Here is a 23,301-nt window from a genome sequence, read left to right as displayed (position 1 = left end):
AAGCAGTAAAAATACCCAATTGAAGGCACAAGGGTTTTAACCATTTGCGCCTATGTGCCATAAGAGCAGGACAAACAAAAACAACATGGTATAGATCTTGAGAATTTAAATCACAAAGATCACAAATATTTGAGCCACCATGCCATTTGGATAATAGACAGTTCAAAGGGAGTAGATTATATCTTAGCAAAAGGATAAATCGCCTAACTCCATGAGGGAGATTCCAACATAGATATGGCTGAAGTTTTTTAATTTCACAAGAATTACCTATAGTGAACATTCCTCTCTTTGCTTTACTGGTCCTACTGTCTACTCTGAAACTCAACTCCCAAGACGCAGTCTTTAGGGCTAACTTTAATTGGGCTGTAGATAATGTAAAGAGACTTTGTTCATCTAGCTGTAATAAGGTAATCGCCTGTCTGAAATTTCTTACAATTGAGGAATAAGCATTAAAGGAACCCAGCAACTCATTTTTTATTAGGTACCTCAGGGTGCCAGGCATTCCTCCAGCTATATTAAAAACCCAACGCACCACACTCGCAACTGCCTGAGACCTTGAACTGCGCAGGCCAAATTCTTGTCTTAACGAAGACGTAGAATTTGCAGTATTTACAGAGGCTAAATTACGTAGAATTTTTCCTTCGGTAGAATCCAAAAAATTCCAGCATGCCATATCCACTATTTCTAGTCCGTAGATTAGGGATGCAGGGATTTTTGCTCGGAAAACCTCGAGCAATATGGAAAAATGCCTCCTACCTGTCGCTTTATACAGAGAAATGAGACTCTTCCCTTGTGCAAGAGCTTTCCTAGTATTGTTCTCAGTATGGGTTTTTTCGTTTAAATTACTCGTAACTATCTTCCCAAGAAAGGGATAGGATTTGACTACTTCTAGTCTTTCATCCCCAACGGTCCAGTGATAATTATCGTATTTGGATTTTCTCCTTCCACAAAAGCACATTATTTTACTTTTTGAAATATTTATTTTTTTAAAATGAGCCTCGGAGTAGGAGAACAGAGCTTTTAAACGACAATTCAAGCCCTTTGGGGTAAGATCCAGAATTAAGATGTCATCTGCGTACATTAAGCACGTGATGGGAGATCTCCCTAATACAGGTGCAATACCATTGCTACAAGATAATAGGGTTTTGGGGAGGTCAGCAATATACAAGGAGAATAACAGGGGCGCCAGTAGGCAGCCCTGTTTTAGTCCATTGTTTGTAGATATTATCCTGGATAGTCCTCTCTCACCACCCATTAGAACTCTGCACCAAGTGTCTGTGTGAAGTGCGATAACTAGTTTTAATAAGCTGGGGGGCATCCCTAATTTAATCAATTTACTCCATAACAGAGATCTGTCCACCTTATCGAAGGCCGTAGAGAAGTCAAAGAAAGCCCCATAGACACCTCCTCTACGGACTGTAACATATTTTTCGATCAAAATTTGAAGAGTAGTGAGATTATCCAAAGTACCATGTTGTTTTCTAAAACCAGTCTGCTCTAGTGGGAGTATTGCAGACATAGACACCCAGACATTTAAAGAATTCAATAAACATTTAGTAAAAACCTTACCTATGGCATCTAAGAGGGCTATTTGTCTATAATTTTGGGGTAAATCTCTAGCTCCCTTTTTATAGATAGGGATTAACAAACTCCCTTTCCAAGAATACGGAACGATGCCATTGGTATAACAAACTTTAAAGACTGGATATAAGATTTTCCCCCATAGGGTACTATGAGTTTTTAATACTGAAATAGGAATTTCATCTGGGCCTAATGCACCAGAGGAGCGCAAAGCTTTAATTGCAGCAACGATTTCTAATTCAGAGGGGGGATCATACGGGAATAAGTCTTCCTGCAGAGTACTGGATTCAAACATCTCACTATTACTGCTATAAAGGTGCTGGATAAAATCGACCCAAGTCTGCTCATTTATAGATATCGGAGAAGGTTTGGATCTTACCCCACATCCCTCCCCAATTAATGACCAAAAGGTCTTTGACTGCCCACTCTTAGATGCTTCACGAAGTTTAATCCAAAGAACGTCTTCTTTCTCACATTTTAATCTAACCTTCAATCTTTTTCTTCTTCTCAAAAGTGAAATTCTTTGTCTACGTTCTGGAATGGGGGAGAGATATTGGGCCCTGACCAACTTATTTATTTCTTTATTTAAATAACGAAGATCAGGGGGGATTTTAGGAATTATCTTAACTGATAGTGACTTTTGAGCTTTTAATTTTAAGGTTTGTAAAAGAGACACTAAGCAGAATAGCTCTCTACCTTCCCATAAAGTTAAGTTATTTACTGTGTGTTCTAATATATTGGTCAAGTTTCCAATAGTCCCTGAATTCCAGTAACATTTCCTTTTTTTAATATTGAGATTCAATAGATCATCCCCGATATTCCATGAGTCTCTTTGAGGAGATGTTACATTCAATTTTATAGTTAAAACATTATGATCACTAAGATCAGTAACAAGTACAGATAAATCCTTCAAAGAGCTAAAAAAAGTACTGTCCACTATTACATAATCCAGAATCGAACCACTATTCCCTGATTTATGTGTTAGATGAGCAGGGCTATCAAAGGGGAACCTTCCATTGACAATGATACAATCTACCTCGGCTAAACTCTCCAGGATTAATTTCCCTCTTTTATTTGTTTTACTGTTCTTTGGAAATATTGCTTTGGGTATCTGAAACATTTCCTCCTTTACTTTATTTCTAAATAGCTCTAAGGCACCGTTAGATATTTTGCCATTTAAGTCACCCACTAGTAAGATGGAGGGGGGGGGGGGGAATAGATTCCTGTAGATTGAGTATAAAGGAACAGATCTTCTTAATTCCATGATTGTAATTTAGGTCAGGAGGTAAATAAGAGTTTATTATTATAACTGATTTATTAGGGCCATCATTTGCAAAATTTATTAAGGTGATTGCCTGAAATAATTTATTTGAATCTACGAAATGAGTATAATTCCATTTTACTTTGTTTGACAAAAGGCAAGCAAGCCCACCCTTCGCACGACCTCTTGTAGAGGGAGTAGCATTACTCTCCAACACGTAATAATCTTTTACAACCGGGAAGTTCCCTACTAGCCAGGTTTCCTGTAAGCAGATATCTGCATCTAAAGAGTATAAAAATAGCAACTTTTCGATACTCTGGGTTAATCCAGCAATGTTCCATGATATTATTTTTAAATTATCGCTAAAAATCTGAATGTATTCTAGATGTAAGACCAGATTTATCTGACAGAATGGCAGGTAGCCAACTCCACTCCAAATCAGCGTCTTTTACCCTAGTTTGTTTTAAGGGAAGCGGATTATTTACTGTCACCAGTCGCTTATTTTTTGATATACATATTTTTAGCTCTTCAGTCGTTACAGGGAGACTGCCTGAGGGATATACATTTGTGCCTTGATAGATTAACATGTTATGGCATCTTTGACTTTCTAATTTAACCGGTATGAAAGGGTCGACATCGATTCCTCTTATTTGAAATTCTTCTGCCCATTGTAAAATGTGATTTATTACCAATTTAGAGTAGAATTTTACTTGTGCTATCTTTCCATTTTCCGAGTTTAGTAATGTTACAACATCTATATCTAGCGATTGTATCAATTTTAAACTCTCTATTTCGTGAAAACAATTAACTAAAGCAGATCTATTTAAAATAAGATCTGGATCAAAAATGGGTGTAAAATCAAGAATGAGAGTATCTACATTTTCTCTAGTCTTAAACACTGTCTTAGATGTGGTTTCAGATGCAACTACTTCAGAAAATGGGATAGCCAGGGGATTAAGAATTACCTTTGAATTAGAATCAAAAACTGGAATTAAATTTTGAACGTTTGCAAATTTAAGCTGGACATCAGTGTATTGTTGGTTTGTATGGCATAATAATTCTTTTTGTATTACTGTGGAAATAACCTTTGGACTTTCCACTTGCAATAAGTTAAGGTCCAAATCCACGAGGTTAGAATTATTCAAAGAAGAATCTTTGTCATTTTCAAAGGTAATTTTCCTTTGCCTTTTTTTGTAAAATCTACGATTTGGTTTTCTCTTTTTACATCGTTGTTTTTTTAATACTATTAGTTCGGATTTTTTCTCTTTTAATGGAGAAACTTTATCCGATAGAGCTGGAAGATTTAATATTTCTTTATTAGTTTGGGGAATAAAAATAGGAAAAATAGGAGGTAAAGTGTTAAACTCATTATCCTCCATAGGTGGACAAATCGTGATCTCCTGGCTAATAGGAACAGCACAGTTATTCTTAATTGGAATCTCATTCCTTTGGATGGAAGATTTAATAGGGGCTACAGCATCAGAATTAGTCCTAGCCAGGGGATCAGACGTAATAGGTACATCAATAGTTATTTTGTCCTTTATTTCCCTATTTTCCTCCTTACTTAAATCTTTCGGAGGAGTAATTATTTTTGGATAGATGATATCTTCCAATCCTGTATTATGACTCAGCAATGCCTTTAAGATCAAGGTTACTGTATCAAATACATTATCTGACCCATTCACTAATTTTTCCAAGAGCTGTAAAATAGATTAAATAAGTCGCTCTAAAGAGGTTAAAGAGTCAGATATTACATTATCTTCTCGAGCGTATAAGTTTTGGAGATCTTTATTTTGAGTATGAATGGAACTAGGGAATAAATTCATTTCAGGGGTCGAAAAATCGGAGTTTTTCGAAGGTGTACTACTAAACAGATGTAACACAGGAGTAGCTATAGTATCCTGTCGGATAATAAGATTCTGAGCTAAACCCTTCTGGGACTCAAGGTTTATATCAGGGAGGGTATAGTCCTCTGGGGGGATATGTAGCGAAGTAGAAGAACCAAGGTTCATTTTTTGATCATCCTTTAGAAGAGGGAGAAGATTATGGACTACTGCTAATACAGGAAAACCAGAGGGATTACCTTGATCTACAACATTTGTGGCCAATTTTTGGGCTTCCGGATGAGAAGCAAGATCTTGCTCTTGGTTCTTATAAATTATATCTTCAGAATGGGATAGGGCAGTGATACCTGACAAAGTACTGTCTCTTTTATCAACAGAGGAATCTTGTGCCTGTTTTATAGTGCTTGTATTAATATTTTAAATAAGGGCCTCTTCCCGATCTACTTTATCTTTACCCTTATCCCATAGGGAGTATAGCTGGCATGTACTTTTTACTTGTAAAGCTGGCCCATTTCTGTTTCGCAAGGGATTGGATTTTGTTTTGGAACAGGCTCTACCGACTACCACTCGTCCGGATCTCAATTTTTTAGTAGTCATTTTATCTAAGGGGACAGTAAACAATAAGAAGCACAATAAAATACAGTGATTAGCAGAGAGTACTAAATACTCCAACAAACCTAAAAATGGGAGACTAAAGGGGAATGGCCCAGCCCAGCCTCTATCTGTCTCAGTCGGTCTCAGTCGGTCCCGCCCTTGTCCCGGGCTTCTCCCGGCACCCTCCCGCGCAGCGGGACTCTTCAGCGGCAAATAAACTAACTAGGCTGTAGGGGAGGAGCCAGCAGGGAGAGCGCCCCAGCTGGTCCCAATTGGGGGTGGTTGCTGGCGCTCCTGGGACTGGTAGTCCTGCGCCAGCAACACGCTCGCAGCCCTGCTAGCTCAAGCTCCCTCGGTGATGTCCAAAGTCCGCCTTCCTCGAAGCGGGACCCGCGCAGCGGGTACCGCGAGCAGTAAGCCTTGGAAGAGTTCAGAGCCTTAGACGAGTTCAGAGGCACAACGAGTCCAGCGGCTGCAACCAGGTAAAAGAAATACACTAGTGAGCGTGAATGAAGGTTTTTTTGTGCGAGTTTGGAGCGAGGGTGGAGCCGGCAGGGAGAGCGCCCCAGCTGGTCCCAATTGGGGGTGGTTGCTGGCGCTCCTGGGACTGGTAGTCCTGCGCCAGCAACACGCTCGCAGCCCTGCTAGCTCAAGCTCCCTCGGTGATGTTCAAAGTCCGCCTTCCTCGAAGCGGGACCCGCGCAGCGGGTACCGCGAGCAGTAAGCCTTGGAAGAGTTCAGAGCCTTAGACGAGTTCAGAGGCACAACGAGTCCAGCGGCTGCAACCAGGTAAAAGAAATGCACTAGTGAGCGTGAATGAAGGTTTTTTGTGCGAGTTTGGAGCGAGGGTGGAGCCGGCAGGGAGAGCGCCCCAGCAGGTCCCAATTGGGGGTGGTTGCTGGCGCTCCTGGGACTGGTAGTCCTGCGCCAGCAACACGCTCGCAGCCCTGCTAGCTCAAGCTCCCTCGGTGATGTTCAAAGTCCGCCTTCCTCGAAGCGGGACCCGCGCAGCGGGTACCGCGAGCAGTAAGCCTTGGAAGAGTTCAGAGCCTTAGACGAGTTCAGAGGCACAACGAGTCCAGCGGCTGCAACCAGGTAAAAGAAATGCCATTCCAAGATGTAGCAGCAGACCTTAAGGTGCAACAATGGAGTGCTTTACCTATTGCTGTTCGGTCATCAGTAATTTATACCTGATGTTTCACTACTGATCACATATATAAAAGAGATAGCAATTTAAGGTTGGAAAAAGATTTTTGTGAAGCATGGCAGATTTCACCAGAAAGTAAGAGTCATGTTCGATCAATAAGCAACATACTTATGTTATTCAAGTACTCTGTTAGAAAGGGTTTGAGAGAACTGTTTGCATGTTATTTTAATAGCAATCTTGCCTACTTGTCGAAGGATTTTCCGACTTGAGATAGTATGATTTTATGGATGGTGTAACACACTAGGATCAAAAACATACATATATAAAGACTTGTCGGCAAAAGCAACACTCTGCAGCAAATGCCATCTAATGGACTGATACCCTTCCCTTAGCTGCCATAATTCACTGTGAGGCCTGGATATGCACCTTCTGTAGCGCTCAAATATCATATGGACAAACAGTAAAAACAGTACAGCACCCGTCCGTGATGGCCTCAGCATTTTGTAATGTGCTCTGTCAGGGGTGACCTCTTCAGGTCTAGAGAAGCCTGGATGGCGAAGTCTGGTGCTGGCTTAAGAGGTGCCTGAAGTGAAGTGACTGAACACTTTTGAGGTATGGAAAGCACTATCAATCGCTCGTTAAATCACTGATGGATTAAGGTCAGTCCATCTGGCCAGTGCAGGGATTATATATGGACGAACACTGAATGACTGTCAATGTTAAATGGTTCACAGATGTCACATTGGCTACCTGAGGCCCAAAAAGGCTTAATGATTAATTCTGGCGCCAAATGAGGAAATGGAGAGATGCCAGAGTTAAAAAAAATTTTTTTTTAAGTATGGGCACCAAGGTTCAGCACTCTTGGAGGTGTAAGACAGCAAGGGCAAAGAACATAAGGCCCTGAAGTGAAGATGCTTTTCTATTGGCATCAACTCCCGTTTAGAGGGGCTAGGCAGTGTCGAATTTTCTTTACCCAATCCTGCATCTCTAACAATCACAAACAGTAGACACTCTAGAATGTAGTTTTGTTCGATGATTGCGGTTTGGGTGATGAGTTGTATTGTGCAAACGTCCTTCATCATCTGATCAAACACGGGTTACCATCAATGGGATTGGTTTCATCTAGCATGTCTATTCTGGATGAACATATTGGTTAACTCAAGATATTGCATTCCTACTTTAACAGAGGTTTGATGATGGGTGATTTTAATGTTTAAGGAGAAGAGGGGGGCTCTCCCACAAAAGAGACTATATGAAATCTTCAGACCACCTGAATGTTTCTAGCCACTTATGTCCAGAAGCTCAAAACAGAACACTGATTGGCTTGATGGCATGTGACTAAAAGTAACTAACTTGTGTGAGAGAACTGTCATTGTCAGATAATAAGCCAATTTTGTTTTCCTCTTTTAAATAAAGAGCTGTTGAGATTCTAACTAGTCATCTTTCCATACAATTGTCAAATACATGATCTCCTCAGGAACAGTGAATGAGAACACAGAATATTTTGTAAACAATTGTTGGTACCAATGAGTGATACCTGTAATTAGAAGAGTTAAGTTTAGGATAACCCCTTGTTTGAGATGAAAATTAGAACTACAGAAGGGAGATGAGCTTGTTGGACCCTTTTACGTTGTTTCAAATGCTTATTCCACATACCAGCTGAACACAAGTAATCCCAGAGCAAATTTTGGTGGATGTCGGGGATGTTCCTTGAATAAAAGATTGTGAAAATTAGGCAAAAAACTGAATTGTCCTCTGATACCAGCCCTAGAACTATCTTTCTAGATATACCAGTGGAAAATGAGTGTTCAGCCCATTATCCATCTTGGTTCAAGCTGGAAGTCCTACATAACATTTGGCTGTGCTGGCTCCCATTCTTGTCTGCAGTCTGGTAGGAAGTAGAACTCTGGATCCATGAAAAGGTGCAGGGTGGAAATTGCTAGTACCTGCCTTTGGTCATCTGATCAAACTGGCAGGAGGGGTGGCTCCACCTCAGTTAAAATACGCAGTGGTCACTCTACTACTCAGAGGACAAACTCTGGACGGAAACATCCAAGAGCCACTTCAGCATTATCTAGAGCATACACTGCCACCCTACAACTTCGAACTTGGACTTAGCCAAATTACTGTACTGAACAGGCTTTGGCTGATGTGACAGAAAACTATAATGGGCCAATACACCAAAGGCACTGGCTGTCATTATTTTGCTGCATCTGTCACTTGCCTTCGTTAGTGTTTGAACATAAAATCATGTCTGATAGGCTGGATTATGGACTGGGAGATCAGAAAGTCCTACAAGACCTGGTTGACATACCTCTCAACAGGCAGCATTGGGTATCTTTCTCCATAGCGAGAAAACTAAGGTGTAGGAAAGAATTGCAATCTACTATTACTCCACTACTTGATGGTTATGTGCTACCATTCACCAGAGAAGTTAGGGTGTTCAATCAGGGCTGATGATACGCAGTTAAAGTTAATGGTTCCCTTTGAGGACAGTGTATGCATACAGAAAATATATACTTGCCTCCTTGAAATTTACTGCTAGGCTTGAGAAAGCAAGTTAGCACACAACAGAGGAAAAACGGAAGTACTTAAGCTGGGTTCTGCAATTTGTATTGCCTCTCCTGTTCATGTCAGACAGTGTTCTAAAAATTCCACCTTTAACGGAAACAGTAAATAGCCCTGAAGTCTAACTAAACCAAAAATATTTTAGGACGCCTAAACAGTGGTGGTGAAAAGTTCATGTTGAAGGGTTCTCTTATGTTAAACCTAACTACATATCAAAGTAAGGTCTGACAACCTGCCCGTGCATTCCAAGAGTCGTCAGTTTAGAACTCTGTCTCACTCCATCCGAGCTGCTGAAGAGAATCTATACATTAGAAAAGCCAATAAGACTCTTGTGTAGGAAAACATGGATAAAGTATCATTCACTGTCTGTCTTGGCTAAGAGGTCATGCTCTTTAATTTAAAGCACATTTTAAGCTTCAAAAAGTGTGGCATATACACAAGGTCCACAATCCCAGCTGGTAAGTCAGAGTTATTCCATTACTGCCAAAGCTTCCATGGAGAAAGGGATGCTGAAACCAAACACTGTTTGTTGCCTGGAAGCTTTCCAATTGAAGGAACTTTAGTTGGGAACATTACCCTGGCTGCAAGCCAAACCACTCACGGGCAAAGCTGGCCCCTAAAGTGAAAATTACCCTATCAGTACAGAAGAGTCTATTCGCACCAACGTCTCCTATGACACTGTAAGCGTGTGCCAAGCTTAGAACGGGAATCTTGGTTGGCAACAATAAAGTTGGGTAGAAGGCACTACAGGTACCTTTCTGAGGGGCACAGAGACTGGTTGAGGTGGGGGCAGGATCCGCCTTTGGCTTGTTTTATGAGGAGAGTCCCTCAGGGGACTTGTTCAAGCTTTAGACGGTGTATTTTGAGAAAAAAGTTCTGAAATCTTAGAATGCTGGGATGGACAAACGTTTCAAGTACATTTCAAATAGCCCCGGGTCTCATCTTTAAGCAGCACCTTCAAGATGCAATGTAAAACCAGAAGGAAGGCAGTAGAGGCACCATGAGTGCCTTTACTCATCCGACATCTTGCATTAACATTGACAGTAGTATTTGAAAGTGCCCACACTTTCAATCAACAGAGAAGAAATACAGTTTCTTAAAAGCATGGAACAGGTTAGAGAAAGTGAGAAATGGTAAATAAAGCGTCCACAATAAAGTAAAGCAGTAGTGGGAAAACAGGCAGTGTTAAAAGGTCTTTGCTCTAACGAGGTAGGAAAAAACACAGAAGTGAAATGCTTTCCCTGGAGTCAACACAAAGCTTAAAGTAACAGAGACTCATTTAAGAGGGCAATAAAGTTTGCTGTATTCTTCACCAGTTTTAATTTTTTTTTTAAATGTTAAAAAAATAAAGGTCAGTTTTCCTAGGCTCTTTGCCACAAAACATCTCAACATAAATATTCTCCTATATCGCCTTCTCTTTTCACTTCATATCTTATCACATTGTTTTCACTCAGTCCGCCTCACAAGTTCTCTTAAAAAAATGCAAAAGTCATTCTCTGCCTCTCTAAGCCAGCTCAAACTCCCAGTGTCTGAGTATGGCACCTCCTAGGTCAACAACTTACCACTAATGGCCCCACATAACTACAAATAATTATCAAGCTCTCTTTATCCTATTGCTCATGACACTCAAGACCAATTTCACTGAACTTGTTTGGAACCCTTTACCCTTTTTTATCCATCATTATTACCTTAGAAAGTACAGATCTATTTCTATTAAACTTCTTAATAAAATCCATGAATTAACTCTAAGACGCAAGCACAAAATGAACTTAGATTCAGCAGTTTACATCAAAATGGTAATTAATGATTAATTCTGCTCTGTTTCTAGACACAGGTCTCTAGCAAGCTTCTCCTTATGGCCCTAAATGTTCAGACTGGGTGTATAGATCCTTTCAATTGGCTTCTCTGTACGCATTTCCATATATTTCCTTGGCAGTTAAATGTCTGCATATTCTTTGCTGATACCATACTAGAATCTCCTCCCTCCCACAATCCATGCCCATACTTCACCAAAAATATGACCATGCTAAGCAAATCAAGAAAATTACCATAGCAGACAAGAGTGTGATGTTAATGTGCAGGATCAGCAGAGAACATAGTTGTTTGTAAGTGTGCATTAAACCCTTTGCATGCCATAGACTGAGCGAGAGCCAAGATTTAAGGATAGGTGTGTTACAGGAAAGTTTACAGAAGGTAGAGGGTTTTAGATCCACCCCTCTTGAGATTAGCAATGGTCTTGCCCGCACTTTCCATCTCACCTGATGCTCTCGACTCGCTCTTTGCCTTCTGGCTCGTTCGGGTTCCTCAAAAAATAGAGTTGAGAGTTTAGTGTACTGTTAGCTTGTGGTCAGGGTTGTTTATTTCACATTTCTTGTTGGTCACAGACTGGAAATACCCCAAGCATGCTTGCCAGTGAACTCAAACAGGAAAAATTTAAGTACAACACTTAACAGAAAGATGAATGGAAAGGAATTCTAGTAGAATGAAAACATTATAAAAGGTGTTCTGCATCCGTAGCCAATGTTCAGTAGCTTTGTTGTTTATCTAGTTTAAAACGGAGACAAACACACTCTTATGGATATGCATGCATGTGCATCTCTGACAGCAGGTAGAAGATTTACATAGATGTATATACTTGACAACCTTATGGAATGTCTCCTTAGTACCATACATCCTGATCCAGAGACAAGAGAAATCAGGATGTGTGGCAGCAAGGAGCAACTGCATGTGTGTGCAGGTATCAATACTGAAGTGTGCAGTCCAAGGGAGCTCCAAGAGGTACCTAAACCCGGGGACTTTTAGCCTCCCTAGCCCTACGTGAATGCTACCTTCACACTCTACCTAACCACAGTATGAAAAAGCACTGGTGGAAACAAAGGTACAGTGAGGCAGAAACAAGAGTCAAACTCATGCTCCAGGTAATGATGAAGCAAGTCACGCAAGTTTACAGTAAAGTGTTGGAGGTAATCCGAAGAAAATCATACAAGCTAATAGGCCATTTGTTTCTCAGAGTACATCTCAGTCACCAAACACTATCATTTTTGATTTTTCCCAATCAGTATTTTTCAAGAGTATGCAAAACACAACAACAAAATTACTGAAAAAGATTTAACATCCTCAGCTCCCCAATAGGGGTGGGCTGTGAACTCCGTTCTGCCGGCAAAGTTCGTGGATTTCTGCCCACTCTGCGTAGAGCGCCGGATTCCCTCCAGGAAGCGGCTCAGAGCTCGCCAAAGTTAAGTTGGCTACTATGAGTGAGGAAAATCATACTCTAGACCACTTCCCTGCAAGATTTCTCAATGCAGGCTGTCGCGACAGGTCGCTACCGCTTGCGTTGAGAAACCTGCTGCTCGCGTTGAGGATGCTGCTGCTCGAGTAGGACATCTACTCTATCGTCAGAAAGAAGCAGCGCCCTTTTGCGCTGTATGTGGTGCCATTCATGCTGATTTTACAGTGCAGGACAAACTCCTGTTGCTTAAAAGCAGAGCGACTCAATGCACTATGTTGCTTACGGAACTCCGCAAAGCACTGCAGAATTTTTTCGGCACTGTGTGGAGTTCCGCCTAGCAGCACTCCGCAAACTCCACCCAGGACTCCTTCCCAACCAAAAAAAGACAAGAAAGCTGTGATTCATAAACGTTTCTCCTTTTGCATGGAGTTAATTGGCACTGACCCTTGGGCTAAGATGCTAACTGTAATAGATAGACAGGATATTAAATGTGAATCCACAGTGCGAGTGTAGATAGGGGCACTTTGTCCGTCAACCTAAACCAGGTACACAAAAAAATTGGGTCATGGGCATAGTCTGGGGCTCAGAGGGACTTTGGCTTATTAATAGTAAACCCCAATGATGTCAGGAGGTCAGCCATCTGCAGCTAGCCGGCTTGAGAAGAGACGTTGAGAACAGAGAATATATGTAGCCCGACCTTCAAAGATGAGCTGTGACCGCCACCATCCCTTTCATGAACATGCAAGGGTTCATGGTAAGGACAAATGGCAGGAAGACAAATTAGTAGTGTCCCATTTTGCACCTCATACAGCGGCTAGCACCGGTGGTGCTACAGGAAGGATATATGAGCTATGCATCATGCAAGTCAAGGGCAACCATTAGGTCTCCTAGGTCTTGAGCTGACAGAATCAAACAGAGAAAGCATTTAGAATCTCAATTTCTTTAAAGAGGCATCCAAAAGCTGGAGGTGGAGTTAAAACCAGGGGCTGGTCTTTCTTCGGCACAAGGAAGTAGCGCCAATAGCACTCTCCCCCCACCCCCCTCTACTGAGTTTGCCACCCTCTCAACAGCACCCTTGAACAAAAGGCTGTGATCCCCCATATCACTCTAGTGTGGGTGATGGGATGCTCAGCCCCTATGAAACAACTGCCCCACACACACACCTCTCATGAGATTGGATCTCCAGCCAGGGAGGAAGCAGTCTGCTGCTGCGACTGATTCTACCTACAAAGGAGGGTTTTGCTGCTGTAGCACAGGTTGGGAGGCCTGCATTTGCCTGAAAGCCATCTCTCTAAAATAGTCTCAACATTTTCGGTACTGTTGGTGAAACTGCTTGGCAGGAGAAAATAGTTCAAAAGATTGTGCTGTGGCTACACTAAAATCTTTTCACAGCCAAAGCAGACTGCTCTACAAACAATCTGAACCCATATAAGGGCCTTTCCATCAAGGGCACCTGCAGGTCTCCTCAAAACCTAGTTGCTCTCATCTAAGAGTGATACTAGTGCCAGTAGCTCTTTCTATGTAGTTTGTGGTGACCAGGCCAGCACACATCACATACTTGGCTGGATCTTAGCCATTCTGTATTGTTTGGGCCAACGAGGTATTGATGTCATTGAGGATACCCAGCATCATCATGCTGGACATGTCCCACTAAATGTGGGTGTATCTACTCAAAAGGAATACTGCATAGAAAATTCTGAGGCCTGAGCTTGTAGAGGAAATTACTTTATTTCTGAAAAAATTTCAATCGGTTTAAACTCTCTATCCAGAGGACTAGTTGGAAAAGAATTCAGATTGACTTTACTAGTCGAAGACGGAACTACCAGGCTTTTAAGTGTAGACTGTCTAATCAAGAAACCTGTATCAGAGAAGGCTGGTCTATGTCACTTAGTCATAGAACGACTAATTGGAGAACCAGAACATGTCTTAGCTGGGTCTGGCGCCTACTGAGTCGGTGTCAGCATGGAAGGAACCAGCGAGGACCTAAAGTCGAGCACGGAGGTCTGAACCAGTGGTTCGAATGGTCAGTCCGAGATGGTGGAGGGCGAATGGCTTCTTTGAAGGCCACTATTTGCTCCTGGATAGACAACACAGGAAATTAAGGGCATATTGGAACCAGTTAAGAACCGGTTCGAATATAGGTAACACCAGAACGTCTTGCGACTTCTTACCAGACTGAGTGGCGCAATGGGGTCAAGCCCTGCTTAAGTCTTTTCTATGCTTACTGCACATTTCTGACTAAGACTTACAAGAAGACTTTGACCAGGAACTTCGCATTCGACATGAGTGGGGTTCAGGACCACTAGCAGCCCTACGACTTGGAACAGGACTTTTAGTTTGACCCCAACTTTCTCTTATGTTCGATAAAATAGAACTTTTTGCCTCCCATTCTCAGACCACCTTAGGGTGCCCTAAAGTTCACTTGTACCATGACTTCAAATTGTGACCAGATCCCAAGCACCATAAGACATGTTTTTAGTGGGGGAATTTTCACTAGCACACTGTTGTAAAGTCGTCTAAGGACCAAGATAGCAGCGGAGCTCCAGGTGCACATTGATGGTTACAGAAAGAAAAGGAGTGACTCCAGATCACAGGGATGGCACCTATATGTGGTTTCACTCCATCACTTCCAGGGCGGCGTTGCTACTTACCGGTGCGCACAAGTATTGCTGAAAAATGTCCCCAAATCCATTTTTGTGCCTGGGAATATTCTAAAGGTGTGTAATCTGCTGTTACAAGCATCAATCAGAATATTTGTCAAAATTGTTTCCACAGAGCTCAAGATGAATAATTATTCAAGCCCTCATCACCAGTCGACTGGACTGTGGTAATGCTCTCTACTAAGTAATTGCAGCTCACTTCGTCCATAAACTTTAGGTTCTACAGAACCCCACTGCCTGACCTGTCCTCTACTTCCCCGCTCGAGCCCACATCACCTCTCACCTCAAGGAAATCCATTGGCTCCCAGTACAGAAGAGATGCCACTTCAAGCAACTAACCCATGGTTACAAAAACCTTCACAAATGCGGCCCACCTACATCAACCACACCTGCACTTCCACCAGCCATCAGAAACCTCCACTCCGCCTCCCTCGCATCCGCTATTGTGGAAGTGGTGGATGCTCCTTCTCCTACATGGCAGCAAATACGCAGAACGATCTCCCTCTACACCTTCGGACCTCCCCCTCACTAGCAGAGTTCCAAAAATGATTGAAGACATGGCTCTTCAACTGAACCACTGGACTCCACCAGGGCCTGGATACCCTTATGTTGCTGAGCAGTGCTTCAGAAATTGACTGAGTGAATGTTTTACTGTTTGAAACTACATTTCCAAGTTTGTGTATACATATAAAAATTGATAGGCAGCCCAACTGTAGGTTATCTTCCTTAACAGACTAAGCAGTAAACCACAAGGAACCAGCACTTTTGAGGGAAGCTCAGAAATTATGATCTTGGGTACTACGTCAAACGCATGAAAGCATACCTTCTAGAAAATAAAAACTAAAATGGAAGTGCTTCAACGAACACCATTTAGAAGGGCATAAACAGTCCCATCACAATGTTTTTCAAAACACCAGAATGAAACCTTATCACAAGAGAAAGACTAAATGACAACTTTATACCCAGAGCGTCTCAAGTTGAGGATCTCTGGAAATGCGTTTGATAAACTAGCTGGAGAGAACATTGTAAGTTTTTTAGATTGGCAACTGCAACTTGAGGGACCATTTGCAAGTTCAGATGGTGCTCAACAATGATTATTTTAAAGTCAAGTGACTGAGGCAGTTCTGGTCTGTACATGGCCTCCTGCAAAATTCCATCAGATGCTATTTAATGCTCCCACACAGATGCGCGGTAGGATTATACATTACACAATTTCTATAGCCACAGCAGCCTGGATCATGAAGCTTTCCAGCAAGGGATTCTGAATTTATCAAAAAATTGTGGAATAACTGTGCAGGAGGCTACACTTGGTTAACTAGTTCTTGCTGTTCCCTAAAGTGGAAGAGGTTTTGAACCTGGTCCAAAAGAAGCAGTTAAGCTAGTTACTTAGCTGCAGTAACTATCTTTCTGATAGATACTCTACCTGCAGATTCTTCACTTGTACAATAATTACAACTACTGACAGCTCCAAATGGATGGTGTACCATGGTTGAAGGGCCCATGTGAGAGCTACTAGAATCAGTGTGAGGAATGTTCGTCTGAGCTTCTGAACAAGGCATGGAATGAGTGGGAGAGGCGGAAAAGCATAGGCAAATATCCCTGACCAGATCATCCATAGGGCATTGCCTTTTGAGAGCGGGTGTGGGAACCTGGAGGCAAAGTTTGGGCATTTTGCGTTGTCGACTGTGGTGAACAAGTCTATTTGTGGGAATCCCCATTGTTGGGAGTATGGAAAGAAAACTTGGGGATGAAGTTTCCACTTGTGCATTTGCTGCCTCTTTCTGCTGAGGTCGGCAATCTGATTTTTTTTTACCCCTGGAAGGTGTTCTGCCAGAAGATAAATCCAGTGATGTGTTGCCCAATTCCAAATGAGCAAGATCTGCGAAATAGGGTCGATGAAAAGCCATCCTTTTGATACATTTTGTGGGTTCCACCACTGCAGAGAGCGATGGGTGCGGCCGTCTACCAATACTAGATCGTTTAATTAACCCTGCCACTGATTCCACTGATGTGCTACACACTCTTGAAGGGGACGCATGTGGAGTTTTGCATGGGGTACAATTGCGATGAAAGACTCCATCATTCCCAGCAGTTGCATGAAAACTCTGGCTGGTAATGCTTGGTTGGATTGAAACTGTAGTATCATAGAAAGTGTTGTGAATTCTGGCTATATTGCGAGAGGCTAGAGTTTTGCTAGTGTCTAGAGTGGCCCCTAGGTAAGATCGCATCTGTGAAGGATCCTTAACCAACCATGTCTTCTGACTAAAATGCTTGTATTGACCTCTCAAGCTGCGGTATCAACAGCATCTAGAGCACATCTTATTGAAGAATTGGAAATTAGCTTTCCTTCATTTACTAAATCTGTGTATTTGTAAAGCGCAGGTTCACCCGGAGGCAACTTGGCGCTGAATAACAGATGTTTATTGTTACCCAACTCAATGGTAATCCTTTTATACACCTCAGATGGATGAAAGGGTAAGTGGACCCGCCGGAATTTGAACCTGTGACCATGAGGTCGAACACAGGCCCCTTCAGTGGGAGCATAAGTTCACGGAATCACCAGAACCGGCTTTATGCTTATTTGGGAGATATTGTATTAATTGCTCTATTTCATCCTAGTGTGCCCTGTCATATCTGGCCAAAAGGCCCTGCGTGTTTGCAATGCGCCTGTGATTGGCAGCTTGAGCAGCTATGCGTTTACCAGAAGCGTCTATTAGCTTGGATTCTTTGTCTGGGGAAGGAGCCTCCCTGGAGATTTGGGAATTAGCTCATTTGCGAGCATTGGACACTACTAGTGAGTCTAGAGGCAACTGATCCGATATTTATTAGGGATCTGTTGGGGAGGCTTTACATTCCTTGTAGACTCTAGGAGTCAAGAAGCGTGCAAGCACAGGATCTATAAAAATCTTGTCAGCGGTTCTAATCATACCTTTAAGCATAGTGAGTGTTTGTGTTGACCGGTGTGTGGATCGTAAAGCCTCAAACAAAAAATCCTCTTCTAAGGATTCTTTGTGTAGTACCACCCCATGGTATTCTGCAGTCCTCGCAATGAGTTCTTGATACATGGTCATCAGGTGGCGATGGCTGGGCAGGGTAAAGGTCTGGATCATTGTCTAATGGAGGGTGAATTGTGTAATCCCTCCATGGATCTAATTGTAAATGCGTGTCTCACTCATCAATATCGCCCCCGTCATGGTGAGACTGTGGAGAACCCTGAGGTGTGATGTGCAAATGATTTAAAGTCGGAGAAGAGGGCCGTGGATAAAAAGGGCAGATACCAATAGACTTCTTTTTTAAAGGGATCTTGTAAAGACTCAGCAGGAAGCTTGTGTTTGCGCGGCAGCTTGGTATGAATATGACATGTTTTTAGGTTAATATAATCTCTCTTCTGTTTTATGGCCATATTTGGTGGAACAATGTCTAAATTTGTATCAAAAGGGACATCTTTCGGTTTCAGTGCCTGCGTTTTCGGTGATGGTATGGACTGGCATTTGGGTGCGTAAGATTTCGGCTCTGAAGGCGGTTTCTTTTTCGGCATGGAGGATTTTAGCTCCGAGCCGGATTTCGACTTGGAACCGGAAGGCTTCGGTCCTGAAGAGGGTTTGTGTCGACTCGGTCCCATGCCAGAAGGCATTTTGGAGCCGAGCCGGAAGGTGGGGCCTCAGAAACAGTCATCTCGGTGCCGACCTTGGCCAGAAGGCAGAGGTAGTGCCAAAGCCTTAGGTTTTTTTGTGAGTGGGATGATGGGGCAAGGGGTCTTCTGTACTCATGTCACCATGTCCCTACAGAAGTTCTTCTGCATCTATACACCAATATCTCCTTGACCGTACTCTTCTCCGTAGATATCCGGCGTGTCTTCAATGCTTAGAAACCTGCATCTCTCGACGTTGAGGCAGATGATCAAGAAGGGTTTTCTTTGAGTGAAACAACCTGCAAATGTCGCAGTCTTCTGTGTGCTCCGGAGACCAGCACAAGCTACACACCTGGTCTGAGTCAGTGCGCAGATACGTTGCGTGGCACTGAGGACAGAACTTGAACAGTGCCCGTTCCATTAACTGAGAGCTGGACCTGCGCGGTTAGGCCCAAAGGCCGCTAATGAAGCTTTCGGATTGAAAAATGGATTTTGTGGACCAAAACAATACACTGGGAGATGGGAAACTCGTACGAAACAATACAGTTGAGGGAAGAGAGTATTGCGCACCGAGGGGAACCGAAGAACAGTATCGAACTGGAGCGCAGCAATACACGTCCAAATCCGATGGCGGAAAAACACAATCTAACAATGGAGTCGATGCCCATGCGCACTATCACCTCGTGACTAGGAAAGACTTTTTCGAAGAAAAAAAAAACACTTGCAGACATCCAGACCCAACTCAAGATGGCAGGAGTATGCAAAGCATGTGCATCTACAGCACAAATGCCTCAAACATTATTTTATTTAATTCAATCGAGAGATTGGCCAAGAACAAATTAAATAGATATGGGGCTAAAACACACCCCTGCTTTAGCTCATGATCTATTTTACTTTCCTAGAAAGCCTCGACCCATCACCAATTCTCACCCATGTCCAGGTTTTTAAATATAGTAACTGGATTGATTTTAAAAAATTGGCTGCGATACCCCAGAGTTATAGTTTTTCTCATAGCAGGTTGCGATCAACACAGTCAAAAGCTGACTAATAGTCCACGTAAAAAACCCAGTGGCTGTTTCTTACACTTCTGTTTGTTCATTATTAAAGCCAGGCATTGCAGATTAGTATCAGTTCCCGCACCATGGATGAATCCAGACTGGTTTGGAGAGACAAATTTATTTTCGTCTGACAATTTTAGGAGATCTAGAAGCAGCAAGCTAACTGGCAAAATGCTTAGCCTCAATATCTTGAAGAGTGATTAATAGATAATTACTTGGTTGATGCCTATTAACATCATTAAAGATAGGGTTTATTATTGATCTCCTCCAAATGTCGGGAATAGACTGCTGTTGCATCGCACAATTATACACCTGTTTTGCTTGCCCAAAATATTACATCTGCTTTATAAAAAGCCTGAGAAGGCACTTTTGGTCCAGGGGCCCTGTCATTCTCTCATTTTCAGGTCTCGTGCCTAGCGTTGTAGTGTGCAGCACTCCTCGCGCAGCGCGAGACCTCTTGCATGGGGTTCTGAAAGCTGACCTCACACTTGTGCGTGTGATCAGGCTTTCGCCGGCCGCCATTGGCTTTAGCGTTTTTTTTTTAAACAAAAATACGGCATGCAATTGGGAAAAGGCGGGCGCATGTCTCGCCTTTGCTCCGCCGATTCCCATCAGTGTCTAGGATGCGCATCAGCGTGCAGCACAGATGACAGGCGCCCCCGCTCCTCTGTGGTGCACCACTGGTTTTAATTTTGTTTTGCAAATTTGCAGTGGTTGCATTGAAGGCACCTCCGACTGGCTCTGGGATTTCTGCCATTGCTGTTGGACACGGATTCCAGCGATCACGCTGAGCTTTCAGCAATACCACTTAATTAGTCAAATCTCTTAATCCCATTTGCCATATGTCGCTGCTTGTAACATGCCATTGTTGCAGACTCTTCATGTCAGGCACTCTACTTGTGTGCGGAAAATGGAACCGTAAAAATTAGTGCCCACCCCCGAACCGTAAATATATCCGCTACAACTGTTAGTCTCGTGCGGGGGGGGGGGGGGCACAATTTAGGTAACTCTGCTCGTTCAGCCCATCCCCTGTCCGTAGGGGGAGTTTACAGCCCTTGCATTCGCCGTCACTGGCCCTTCTAAAAGTATTCTTTATTCCTTTGTCGTCACTGGCTCCCTTTCCCTGCTCTCCTGCCGGTGCATATAAATGTGGCCTCCCTTTGTCTGTCTGCGTTTACATCGGAATTAAAAACATATGTGGCGCTAATAGGTCACTGTGTTTTCGAACAGCCGTCTTGCCCAGCTTTTCATTCTTAAGACGTCCATACAATTTAGCACAGTTAAGTTGCATAACAGAATCACAGAAAACATGCTTTTACATTTTGCCAAATTTATTATGATTCCATAAAGCTGTTTCTCTGTATCAGAGAACAACATTTCCCATGGAAAATCGCAAGTTGGAGCTCCCGTTTTTGCTTGCTCCCGGACTGATCAGTGGAAGTTTCATACAGATTCATCAAACTGCCAAAGATTTAAAAACATGCCTTTACAATCGAAGGTCCGATGTCGGCTGCTCCGGCAGTTGTGAGGTCATGTTGACACCCTCCCACCCCCTCCCCTCCCTGCCCAGAGACTTGTAGGAGGTTTTAGAGGCTGGGGTCCGCTGTGGATGAACACTAGCCTCGGATAGTGAAGGGGACCGAAGAATCAAGCGCAGGGCTGACCCACGGTAAAGGAGGGACTCCCCAGCAGCTTGCACGGACATGGTGTGTGTCTAACCATAGCTTTCTAATGACTGTCTTTTGTTTGCTCATAAAGTCGCTTATCACTTACCTGTCTTACGAGAATTTCTCATTTTATTTGCCGAGTTTTCTACCCACATGCAGAGCACAGCTGCCTTTCACACAAATACAAGTGTACACAAGTTATACAGTAACGCTATACATGATATAATTTTAAAAGAAAACCAGAAAAGAATAAACTTCACACAAACAAATCAGTGATCACTGGTTAATTTTCTAAAAAGCAGTGGACCTCATCTATAACTAAAAGGATAACAAGCATTTGCAACGCAATAGGTCTAGCATTACTTAATGTTTGAGCTATTGGTGTTGCATTATTATTAGCAATGCCAATAGCTCAAACTTTAATAATGCGAGACCTATTGCATTGCAAATGCTTGTTTTAATTACTTGCTGTACTTGATCCTCCGCAAAAATACTGACTAAGGGCACTTCCAAGTGGGGCTCTACCCTACTGATCTGTGTTTATACGGGTGTACTGTAAGCTGAGTGAGCAAGGACTTGAAATTCTGAGAGACAATTTACCCACCTGCATTCTGTTAGATTTGAAGATATGATCTATACAGAGTAATTGAGAGAAGTGAATATAATCACTTTTTCAGGGCTCACTTATGAATATAAATAGAACTTTCATTTAAGTGCCTTGCTCCAATATATTTATACCCCTTGAAAAGGGTATCTCGTTCTTCGAAAGGTATGTGTCTTGATTTGACTGCTACAGTTATCTGAGAGATACCCTTATCAAGGGGGATAAAGATATTGAAGCAAGGCACTCAAAACACGTGTTGGCTGTTATGACTGCATAAAGAATCATGGTGGTCATGTATTATTTTGTATGAAGAATCATGTCAGATTGGGCATTCATCTGTGACATAAAAAGACATTTCTTGAACTGAACATTCATCTGTGACAACGAAAACATTTCTATGAAATAGTAACAGGTCAAGGACTTTATATTGCCTCACAGATAATTAGTTATATATTGTTGACTGTACCAATTGCATTCCTTTTCTGAGCCATGGAAGTGTGAATTGCAGGAATTGAGACAACCTAACCTGCAAGAGGATCCAGGTCCTTGCCAGCGCACCATGCAACACAACTGCTCTATCTGCCCACGTAAGGAGACTTTGTGGAGGGGCAACACGCTTACAGTATAACATCAACCACCTCTGATAAGAGCAGCAGGAAGGAACTCATATCAGAGGTCAATATACAGGTATGTAGGTGGAGTCCTCAGATTGGGGTGCAGCACCGTCAACTTAACTGGGAGAAGAGGTCCAGGCAGAAGGCAGCTTGATCAGGGGGCTTGTGGAGGAGTGCATAAGGTCTGCATACCACACCATTCTTGGCCAATCCAGGTTGATGAGAATGACTTGGGCCTGGTCTTAGAGAATTTTCCTCAGAAGCCAAGGAATCATCGGTTTCAGATTGATATTGACCAGATTATCAAGATCAGATGTTATACAGACCCCAAGATAGGTTGCTTGGTCCACCACCCGTACATCTCTCATCACACATTTTTTATTTAGAACAAACTGAGTTTTCCCCTGATTAAGTGCGTATCCAGAAACTTCTCCAAATTGCTTTGCCTCATTCTTTATTGCGGACATGGCCAAATTTGGATCAGTTGTCACAATAGCGATGTCGTCCGCATAGGCTAATGTTTTAGTAGGAAAACTATTCGAAATAACCGGCTTAAATGCGCTCTCCTGCTCCAATCTCCTTAAAAAAGAATCAATATAAATTGCAAAGAGCAATGGGGAACACGGGCAGCCTTGTTGTGTCCCCCGTGATATTACTATTTCTTCTGTTAGACTGCCATTTACCATTACTACGGCCTTAGGACTTACATATAATCTTTTAACAGCCTGAATAAAACCTCCTTGGATCCCAAACCTGGACATTGCTGCCCAGAGGAAGTGCCAGGAGACCCTATCGAACGCTTTTTCCGCATCCAGCAAAACCAGCGCCATAGGGTCCACTGCC

At 42.7% G+C, this 23,301-nt stretch overlaps 1 protein-coding gene across 18 annotated transcripts in view; it reads right to left on the bottom strand.

Moving 5' to 3' along the window:
- MARK2 (microtubule affinity regulating kinase 2) overlaps positions 1-23,301 on the bottom strand; it is a 668,807-nt gene that overhangs the window by 17,048 nt on the left and 628,458 nt on the right. For 14 of the 18 annotated variants that reach the window (XM_078660536.1, XM_078660526.1, XM_078660525.1 and 11 more), the window contains one exon: positions 11,254-11,298. The exons of the other annotated variants lie outside the window; for them this stretch is intronic. In XM_078660536.1, the coding sequence (XP_078516662.1) occupies positions 11,254-11,298 (45 nt within the window). The remainder of the gene's footprint in view (positions 1-11,253; positions 11,299-23,301) is intronic. 18 annotated transcript variants of the gene reach the window in all.

Source organism: Lissotriton helveticus, chromosome 9, assembly GCF_964261635.1.
Source record: "Lissotriton helveticus chromosome 9, aLisHel1.1, whole genome shotgun sequence".
In the NCBI taxonomy this organism is placed as follows: Eukaryota; Metazoa; Chordata; class Amphibia; order Caudata; family Salamandridae; genus Lissotriton; species Lissotriton helveticus.
Note: the sequence above shows the minus strand (reverse complement) of the source record. Positions and strands in the feature narration are given on the sequence as shown.